General features: G+C 33.6%; 1 protein-coding gene across 5 annotated transcripts in view; it reads right to left on the reverse strand.

Moving 5' to 3' along the window:
- Positions 1-2,517: 2,517 nt before the first annotated feature.
- LOC137646987 (septin-9-like) overlaps positions 2,518-10,957 on the reverse strand; it is a 195,452-nt gene continuing 187,012 nt past the window's right edge. For all 5 annotated transcript variants that reach the window (XM_068380067.1, XM_068380064.1, XM_068380065.1 and 2 more), the window contains 3 exons: positions 6,213-6,329; positions 5,514-5,662; positions 2,518-3,347 (listed from right to left, as the gene is read on the reverse strand). In XM_068380067.1, coding sequence (XP_068236168.1) covers positions 3,188-3,347; positions 5,514-5,662; positions 6,213-6,329 — 426 coding nt within the window. In that variant the 3' untranslated portion in view covers positions 2,518-3,187. The remainder of the gene's footprint in view (positions 3,348-5,513; positions 5,663-6,212; positions 6,330-10,957) is intronic.

Below are 10,957 nucleotides of genomic sequence, written 5' to 3' on the forward strand. Positions count from 1 at the left end.
ATGATATGTCCATACTGTATTTCGAAAAGCCATTTTCCCCAGCATTCCTCATATTGTTCTCTTATTTGGTCTTGCAGTATCTCTTTACCTAATCGCTTATCATCTAATGAAATGATGTTAGGAAAAAGCATCACTTTTTTATACACAAAGCTATTCTCAACTGGTCATATTGAGCCTGTTTCCGCAATTAACTCCCAATAAGGCGTAGTTACAACTTGTTCAAACATTCCTTTAATAATCTTGTGCCGTATACTTTCTAACTCTCATTTCTTCTTCCTTTACAACACCCAAATATTGTAGGTACTACAACTTTTTCATATATCGTTATTCTCACGAGCAATGCCAATTCTCCTACCATGTTAACATCTCCGGTTTTCGTAAATTCTCGCATTATAGATTTATATTTCCCTTAATAGGATAGAAATATATTGTTTTTCGTAATGTTTCTTCTTCTTCTCCTCCGCTGGCAAACCTTCAAATTGATTCATTTCATTAAATTTTGGGCCAAATGACCTGAAATTTGGCACAAAGGTCGACCGAGCAAATACCCAGGTGTGTTTTTTATTGATTTTTTTTTTTTCTCTTGCCATTTTCTGATAAAATGTATATTTTGGTCGTCTGTGCCCTGGCAATATAACTGAATGACTGGAAATTGGTAAGGAGGTGCCTTAGAAAAATACCAATGGGAAATCATAAATATTTTCGGCATACGTTTGTTTAAAATGGTTAATTTTGCAAATTCTCTATAATCTTCAGACAAAAACTTTACATTTTCGGCTCCTGTGCCTCCATATCTACACCAAAATATCCGAAATTTCGTAAGAGTGTACCTTGGGCATATGTTCACAGGATGTAAGTCCTGTTTTTTCATATATATATATATATATATATATATATATATATATATATATATATATATATATATATATATATATATATATATATATATATATATATATATATGTATATATATATATATATATATATATATATATATATATATATATATATATATATATATATATATATACATATATATATATATATATATATATATATATATATATATATATATATATATATATATATATATATATATATATATATATTACTTCAAAATGATTGATTTTAGTGATTTTCAGCTATCTTTTTACAATAAAATTTGCATTTTCTGCTCCTATGCCCTGGTATTTAGGCATATGAACTGAAATTTAGTATGGAAATGCGTATAATATATACCCACAGGACGTTATCGACAATTTTTACATATACCACTTCAGAATGATTTCTTGGGGAAATTTCAGCCATTTTTAGACCTAAAATGTGTACTTCCGGAAATGCGCCTTTAGGAGTAGGTTGATGTTGTGATGATAAAACTATCGGGGATCAGTTTCTGGAAAAGATTAATATGGGCCTGTCCATGGTTACATTAGGAGGAAGATGGAGGAAAATATGCTGTATTTGCTTGACAAATGTTGTCCTTCTAGTCTATTTTTGCTTCCCGTTTGCTTATGCTAAGACTGTGGTCTCTTTTTTTTTATCGTGTTTAATGGTAGAAAATTGCTGTCAGGCTAAAGATTGCTATGCTGGCACCTCCTCCCTATCTATCAAATTACATGTTTTTGGGTGGAATATCTGTATTCTGTAACTACTGGGAGATTTGAGGACCATATCAACTTGAAAACATGAACGAGGTTCTAGTTTTATTATGAAGTAAATAAAGATCTATTAGAATACGTTTTTTCTTCTATTTTAAATTTCTACCACAATATTCAGAGTTTTCTATTTCATATTGAAATTCCCCACATGTAACATAATGTCATCTCTGTTTATTCTCTCATCCTATCTTAATATGTTACTGCATTTGAGGAGCTATGCTGATTGTAAGATGTGAAAACACCAATGTACTGAGGCAATTGATACAATATTATATGAAATTCTTCAGAATGATATAATCCATTAGCTTTTTATACCCGAAATAACAGTACACCTCTTGTCACTAATTTCTACTACTCATAAGTATCATATATATATATATATATATATATATATATATATATATATATATATATATATGTGTATGTATATATATATATATATATATATATATATATATATATATATATATATATATATATATATATATATATATATATATATATATATATATATATATATATATATATATATATATATATATATACCGTATAATATATATATATATATATATATATATATATATATATATATATATATATATGTATATATATATATATATATATATATATATATATATATATATATATATATATATATTGGTAGATACAAAGTGCAATATTGATGAAATCATACCCAAAATTTCTCTCTCTCTCTCTCTCTCTCTCTCTCTCTCTCTCTCTCTCTCTCTCTCTCTCTCTCTCTCTCTCTCTCTCTCTCTTCCCTAAAAGCAGGACGTCAATAATAACAGCTGAAGTAATATGACTTAAGGATAATAAAAATATATTTGAAAAGAATATCTTTGCAGAGATGCATTGATTTATTTCGCATGAAATGAGAGAAATGCAAAACTATTGTACATTGCTAGCAAATGCATATGACATTTGATTGGCAGATGTTCTACATTAAACGACATCAAATTCAAGGATTTTTCCTGCTGGAAGAAATTGGATAACAAATATCCTACTCAGGAGAACTTCATTGATGGACTTTACATTAAACTCTTTTATCAAAAGTATCCCAGTAAAAAGTTGTGAATCTTTTTTTCTTATGAGCAATAAATTGTAGTTGGAAAAAGTTTTTTTTTTTTTTTTTTTTTTTTTTTTTTTATATAAACGCTGGCTTAATCACATGGTGGTTTAACTGACTTTCACTCATCATCAATTTAGTAATTAAATTAATTTTGTGAGAAATTTCTCAAAACATCAAAAAATGTCGAAAGTTATCATTATTGATATAGCTTGAATGGAGAACATCTCAATAACACCATAAAGAAAATTATATTACATATAAAAAACGGTGACCGTCCTTTGACATCATAACGGTTATCATACAATGACATAATAAGGCAGACATGAAAATGCAAACAATGAAAGCTTTTCTCATTCCACATGATGGTTTGACCAAGAACTCTGCTTGCCCATCCTTACATGCCTTAGATTTGTAAATATCTGCTTTGATTAAGGATGCATCATATTTTTGATTCCCCGACATCCTTCATCTCAAGAGGAGTTTGTCCATTCATCACATGAGCTTCTTTGCCAGTCGAGGAGGTTCCTCTCATCTTAGACCTTCTGAAGTTCTCGTAATGTCTGAGAGCTGTGACGTCAATGAGGTCCTGCATGTGAGTCCTTGTCCAGAAAGAAAAAATAAAAGTCTCAGAAAATACTTTCTACAAAAACTTCAACTCTAGTATTCAAGTATCACATCAAACACAACAATAGTGTACTCTTTCCTTTGACGGCAAAAAGCTTACTCAAAGCGTATTCTCAAAATGGATAAAGTTTTATAATAATTATAGCAGCTATACTATCAATTCTAATGATTAATGATGCCAAGATTTCTGTGGCTAGCAAACAATTCAACTTTTTCTTATAATCATTTATCATTTAGTTTGTTTATAGATTATGCAACACCTGTAATGTTTTATGACAAGATTTGTAAATGTTGTACAGGATTTCCCTTTCCGTTCCTCGAGGCTTCTACTATAGATGTAAGGACATCTGGTCCCACTGTGTTATCTCCTTAACGTTATTAATAGCATCGTTTCTCTCTCTCCGTAACTGACACGTAGCTCTTTCACCATCACAGTTTTGCATAGAGAAACCCACTCAAAACGTTAGGGCATATTGAAAACTATCAATTTTTAATTGAGAATTATTGTGTTTTACTTTAAGGGCATCTATAGGCATACACACGGATATATATATATATATATATATATATATATATATATATATATATATATATATATATATGTATATATATATATATACATGCATATATATATATATATATATATATATATATATATATATATATATATATACATATATATATATATATATATTTATATATATATATACATATATATGCATGTATATATATATATATATATATATATATATATATATATATATATATATATATATATATATATATATATATATATATATATATATATATATATATATACACACATGTGTGTGTTGGTAATCAAATTTATATATAATCAGTATGAAAACGATAAAAAACGATGTGTATTTTTCATAACTTAAGATACAACAGCAATAAAATCCAGAGAAATACGAATGCTCGTTTTTACCAATTGCTTTTCTATTGAAGAAATTTTCCGCGTGAGGATTATGCAGTTCGATATCTGTTTACTTTTGACTATGTCTCTTACGAGATCAAATTTATATCTGGCGAAGGCAGGAGAGTGCGGTTTACTCCCTTCTAATTGTTGTTTAACATTATTTTCTTTTTCAAAGATTACAGCAAATAGACTCAAATCTTCATTACTTAATTGTATTTAATAATGCTGAAATTGTAAATTATATTTCTTTGAGATTTCGCGGCGTAATTCAGTTAATGAGCAAAAATTAAGCTTGAAAATTTCCATTCATGCAAAGTGCAAGTTAGGAAATATAATTGCACATCGTATCTAGAATTATTTGAAAATAACTAGACATTATTTGTTCGTGAAACCTGAACATTATGTTGTTACAATTGTAGATATTGAAGATTATCTCTTGTAAATGTCGCGTATAATATTATTAAGTTCTTCATGAATCTATGACCTCTAAATAGCTTTGATTTCTGGCTTACTCTTTGCCTTCTATAATATTTCGACTTTATATTAGGATCTTATGAATAAAAGTCTTAGTGTCTTTTAAAACGTCATATAAACTATTCTTTCGTGTTGATGAAAAATGTAGCCTACAGCAAATGGTATTTGGAAAATAGTCACGAAGAACAAAATAATTGAACGGTAAAACACAAAATCCTTTAAATTTAAATTACTATATTTATACATGTGTCAATAACACATGTATCAAAGGCAGTACAGTAACAAGTTGAACGTTTGCACCGGAAATAACTATTAATTATATTTTCAGCTTCCGAATCTGTCTTTTATTGTAAAGTTAGTACACTTCATTTAGTAGCTAGGCTGAACCTCCGAGTATATGACCTTCCAACAGTGATACTATAAAAAGAATATTGCACACTTACATTTCTATACTTTCTAAGAGATGTTTATTGAATTTTAAGGACATAGAAGGATATCTACGTCAAGGGGATATACGCACGCCTATAAACATATTCGATTTTCATTAAATGAAGTCTTACCATATATTTCTGATATTTCTTTTCATAGCTCATTATTAATCAGTATCACATGATCCTCTCTTAAGACTTTGATTGATCCCCAATTCTCCAATATTTCAAACGCAAAGTACCAAGTTTTTTTTTTTTTAGATCTTACAAAGAGAAGACTAAATGCGGTAAGTGCTCACCTAATCAGCATATCTCTCATGTAGGCGAAATCATTATGAGATTTGTTTTCCACTTCCACCAAGCCCCAGTTGGATCTCCTTCCCATGACTTTCCTCCCATGAAGGTCGTGCCAAGCGGTGCTTCCTACCACAGCAAATGGCAGCCTCTCCTGAAAAATAATACCCTCTTGTAGTAATCGACCAAAATCTTTTTCGTTCTATCTTAAAATAAAATGAGTACTTCTTGAGAAGGGCATATTCTCCGTCATCAACAGAATGTAAATTTTAATGATTGTGATGAACAATTTGTAAAGTCTATCAAGTTTAACTAATGTCATGATTTATTGTGTTAATTTCATTTGCAATGCACTTCAGAACTACAAAACTGCAAATGGACATTATGGAAGAAATTAGTGCTAACATTTTGAAAGCAAAGTCATTGATCATACTAACTTAACACTGTTTATCAAATGCAGAAGCTATGCCATATTGCTACCCGTATTTGTTGTGATTCGTCCTTTAATTGATAGCAGAAGGGTCTAAAGGCAACAGGTCCCCGTTCTGTTGGTTCCTCTTACCTCTTGATCGTTACAAAAACTGTAAGAGAATATAGCTAAAAATTACAACCTATTTCTATTCTGAGAATAAAAATGCTCTTAGGGGTTTGTGCTGTCTCTTGTTGCTAATAGAAATAGTCTGCATTGTAAATGAAACCCTTACCCTAATTTTAGCATTATCCTGAGAATCTTCAGGATCTTCATACTCCTTCAAGGGATATATACGAATTCCATGATCCTGTAGATCAGCTCGAATTCTCTCTTTAAAGGCAACTCTCTCCTGGAAGAAAATAAGATCGGAAATAATTGTTCTAATCTGGTCATATAAGAATTAAGATAAAAGTACTTTCATTACCAAAAAAAAAAAAAAAATCGTATCCTTTGATTTCCTAAAAGAACACGAGAAGTAAAATAGCAACAACATAATTTACATTCTGTGAACTTCATATACAGATTCAAAATTTCTCTCCCACTCTTCTCTCTCTCTCCATTTCTCCCTCTTATTCATATAGGCCTATAAGACAACATAGAAGGGTCTCTCTTGGTATTTTTCGCGCATCATAATCTGTTCAAATTCCTGACTCCCTTGGCCCATTAATTTTTGTTTCTTTGTCTGACTAATAATCTTTTTTTGCATACAACATGCAATTGGAAGTCTTACTTTTGTCATTAAGTCTGGTTATGCTGTTTGTCTTTAACAAATCGGAAACAAATGAATCTTTTTAACTATATATGATAATTTTTTCAACACACGAGGAGTGCGGCAAAAGATTTTCCCCTAATTCTAGAAAAAATATAGATATGCATTCTGCATTTATCCAGCTCTCTAGGTCAACGTTATAGAAAGCAATGGAAAGGTGAATCGTCCCAGTTCACTACTTTTATGATCAACTGTAGAATACAGCTGTATAAACTTTAAGAGGATTTTTAAAAGTTAGTCTAGCGCTTCTCCAAGTGCATGGCATATCGTAAATTTGTTATCTGACCATCTTTTAAAATCATGACAAATAAAGCATTACTTATAAAAAATTCACCAATTCAAATGACAATAGTTTCAATTCTTGATAATTGATTAATCGTCAAAGGTCATTAGTAAGCACCATGTTGAAACACTTTTAATAATATAAAGAATAACATTGAATCATAGATAAAAAAAAAAAAGCATTTATGGTATCATCTGTTTTGAATAAAATATGTATATAAAATTTCATGTAAATGTCAGATATCCATAACTAAAGGCATGTTACAGCCTTAATGATTATGAATAGGCTACATTGCTATCTGCAGAGCTTTTAACCCTGACTTCAAGTAATGTCTCCTTCCGAAATCACAAATTTGACCTCAACTCATAGTGTCGCATGTGTATTTGCAAAAAAATCAGAGAGAATTTACGAGATATTGTTTATCATGATTTTCACTATAAGACAAATATATATCTCAATTTCTAATAGTTATTTTATAAACTACTTCAGTGAATGCATGCTGGTATCATAATATACCAACAATTATAAATTTTAAAGTAATTTGTGTTTTTCCTTAATATACAAACTCAGGTTCTTAAATAGGGACATAAAGCCAGTGCAAACGATAACGACCACTGAATTGTTAACGAGGTGGTAGTTATAACTACGGATGGTTACTGCACGGCAGCCCGGCCAGCTGTCAGTAAATGAGACTACCATTTTTTTTACCTTAGGTCTGAGACTTGCAGGGTGATTGAAGTGGAAAGTGTAACTTAATGGATTTAGATATGTAAAGTTACGAAAAATATAAATTACTTTAAAATAAGGGATTTGTTTCTACACATATAAGCAACATCGTTGTTTAATAGGTGACTCATCCTTTGATGAGAGAAAGTCCTTCCAAATCAAATTCCAGCTGATTCAGAAATATAAGTGCACTTGGTCCTTTACAGAAGCAAGGTGATGATTTCGCCAACCTCCTAATAGTCTAAGCATAGAGATATTAAAGGTATATGGTTAGGCCTGTACCTAGAGATAAGTGATGCTCAGTCACAGAGGAACATATATCCCAATACAAGACATGATGTCTGGATGTACACATAGCTATTATAAGGAATGGGCTTGTATACATTCTATCCATCCTCTTCCTCATTTAGGGAATAGAGATACTTCTCCACGGGCCCATCTGTAAATAAAGGTTGCTCTACTGTAAAACTTACATGCATTTAACATCTGTTCCAACCCAAAATGGTGATGGCAGCCTCACCCCAAGGGAGGGTTAAGAAGAATAAAAGTTCAGTCATCCGACTTTAATTCTCAATGTATGTCGTAACTACTATCTTAGACAAAAAGTTTCTTGTCACATGAGGGAGCTGTGCTGGCTACACAACCTGTTGAGCGTTCAACACTCACAACAGGATGTAAAGATATCCAAAGATTTAGGGGTATACTCCCACAGATAACGGGTAGTAATTGTTTTCTGGCATTTTCAGACTTCTGCCTTTAACCCTTGAGCCACTGAAAGGTTCTTCGCGAATACTCCTGACAGTGTGAGCTCTTATATCAGCTAGATTTCCAACCCCTTCATTGGTTGAGGAGTATGCTCATCTAATGGTCCAACAAAACAAAAATGAAACAGTGATTTTAGATATCTTCTTCTTAATCTTGACTGTGTTAAGGAAGAGTCTCTGGTACTTTTAAGACTCAAATGCAGTCTTCATAAGAAAGCTCACAATGCCCTCACTGGAGAACGAAGCATCTCCACTTGATTTCCTCTAGATGCTTCTTGAGGAGAAAAGATGGAGAAGGACTTGAACTCGGTAACTTCCACTACTCAATGGTAATTTCCATGTCGCTTCCACATTGCCAATGACATGACAGGCATCTGTAAGTTGTGGAAGTTGGAGAGGACTGTCCACTTCAGTGTCCCATTCCTTTTCACTTGTTACTTCTACCCCACTCCTGAACTGGTCAGACTGGTCTTGAAAAGGCAGAGGAATGTCTAAACTTTTTCAAGAGGAAGAAGTTGCTAGAGGTACTGATCTGGCTTTGGAGGAATCCGGATCTTTCTTCAAAGCAACCCTGAAGGTATGGAAAAGCCTGAAGGCTTTTCTGTAGCAGCCTTCGAAGGGCCTGGACCACAGAAGGTTACTGTGCGATGGATAAGTGAGTCATGACATACCTTCCACTACTTTTCCACCATTGCCTTCATGTCTCTCAAACAAAACAGAGATGTGGCCTCTAGCACCGAGATATTCCACAATGCCAACATAGCCTAAGGTCCAACTTTTCGAGGGAATTGAGATACAACAGCATCTCTCTCTTGAAGACACATTTTGTTGGTTGAGTTGTGTGCCATGTATGGCACTGCCTTCCTACCAGACCGAAGCAGCTTCTTGTACCTCATCATTATCTCAGGATTTGACAAATCCTGGGTCGTGACCAAGTAGGTGACTACTCCAGACCACTGAAGGCTAGAGATGGAAGAAGCTTCCATGGTACCAGACTGAAGTGCTGTGGATGTCTCTTTGTCTCTGAGTCTCTCCCCAGTAATCTCCACCAATAGTCCTGACATTGTGGGGATCAATGTGAAAAGGAGACAGTCTCATACTCTCACGTATGTAGAACATCCTCTGTCCAGAGAGTGCAATAGGCAGGGTCTTATTTGAATGGCTAGGCCACAGAAAACTCCCGGAACTGAAAATATGAGAATTTACCCTAAAGTCTAACCATGGCAACTCCAATGTAGTCCTTGATCCTTTTTGGAGCGCCAAATTGGCCATCAATGAACAAAGAGCCCGCTGTCCTTTGAGCTTTAGTAGCTTCTCCCAGTTCACTGAGTTCCCAAATGACTGCCAGAATACCTGCAAAAGGGCACTGTCCCAGGTTCTCCACCTCCATTGGCACCAGACTGAGGTTAGGTGCCCTTGCAGTGATAGATCCACGAACCTCCTTACCCACTGGAAAGGAGGTGGTCTCAACAGGCACATTGGGAGACAGCTCTCTCCTTCCATAGTAAATTTGCTCTGAGAATTGAACTTGGAGTGTACTTTAAAAGAGGTTGAAATGGATGTAATTGCTCTCTACTTCAGAAACAGAACTGCCTATGGCACTCACTCACCTGGACACAGATGAAGTACCACATACTTTTATCTCTATGGGCAGTGCTAATAAGCACATTATTGGGTACATGCAGGTTCATCACATGAATATCCTACCAGTCACCAGGTGGGGATGGACCTTGTTGCTGATTGTGCATATATGATGGAATAGCAGTCTTGGGTGGTTAGGTATTGTTGTTCCTGATTGTGTGAGCGAATGGAAATTTCCTAGCTCATGGTTGAGTGAGGCTGGGAAAGAACAGGTGATCGTGTTCCCTACTTCATGAGCCCATGGGAACATCTTCTCTGACCCGAGATTCATGAGGAGATTGATCATGAGGAGCCTGATCATGTGGCAACAGATCACAATGAGACCAAAATTAGTATTCCTGGTCATTAGCATCTCCAGTTCTCTATCTAACACAGACAATGGAACGTCACCACAAGTCATCTTCTTCTACTTCGATACCGAAGTATGTCTGAGGAGACAGACCAATGTGTTACTCAAATTTCCAGAGGAGAAAGGAAAAGGGCCACATCCTTCTTTTTGACTGACATTTCGCGAGCTGGCCCCCATAACAAATTGAGCATCGGTAGCAGGAGCATATGCGCCAGTACTGTACACAGAAGCACATTTAATCTCAGGGTTAGTGTTCGTTAGTGCAACAGTCATGAACCCTATAAATGCTTGAAAAATTTCTTGCCACCTTTGGCCAGACACAACCATATCTCTTTACCACTCTCAATTTATGCAGCAATTACACTTTGCATACCAAAAAAAAAAAAAAAAATATCAACAACCAGAATTTCAAGAGGCAGCAACAGTATGTAAGTACTTGTTGTGG

The sequence above is a fragment of the Palaemon carinicauda genome, chromosome 9 (genome assembly GCF_036898095.1).
Source record: "Palaemon carinicauda isolate YSFRI2023 chromosome 9, ASM3689809v2, whole genome shotgun sequence".
Taxonomy (NCBI): domain Eukaryota; kingdom Metazoa; phylum Arthropoda; class Malacostraca; order Decapoda; family Palaemonidae; genus Palaemon; species Palaemon carinicauda.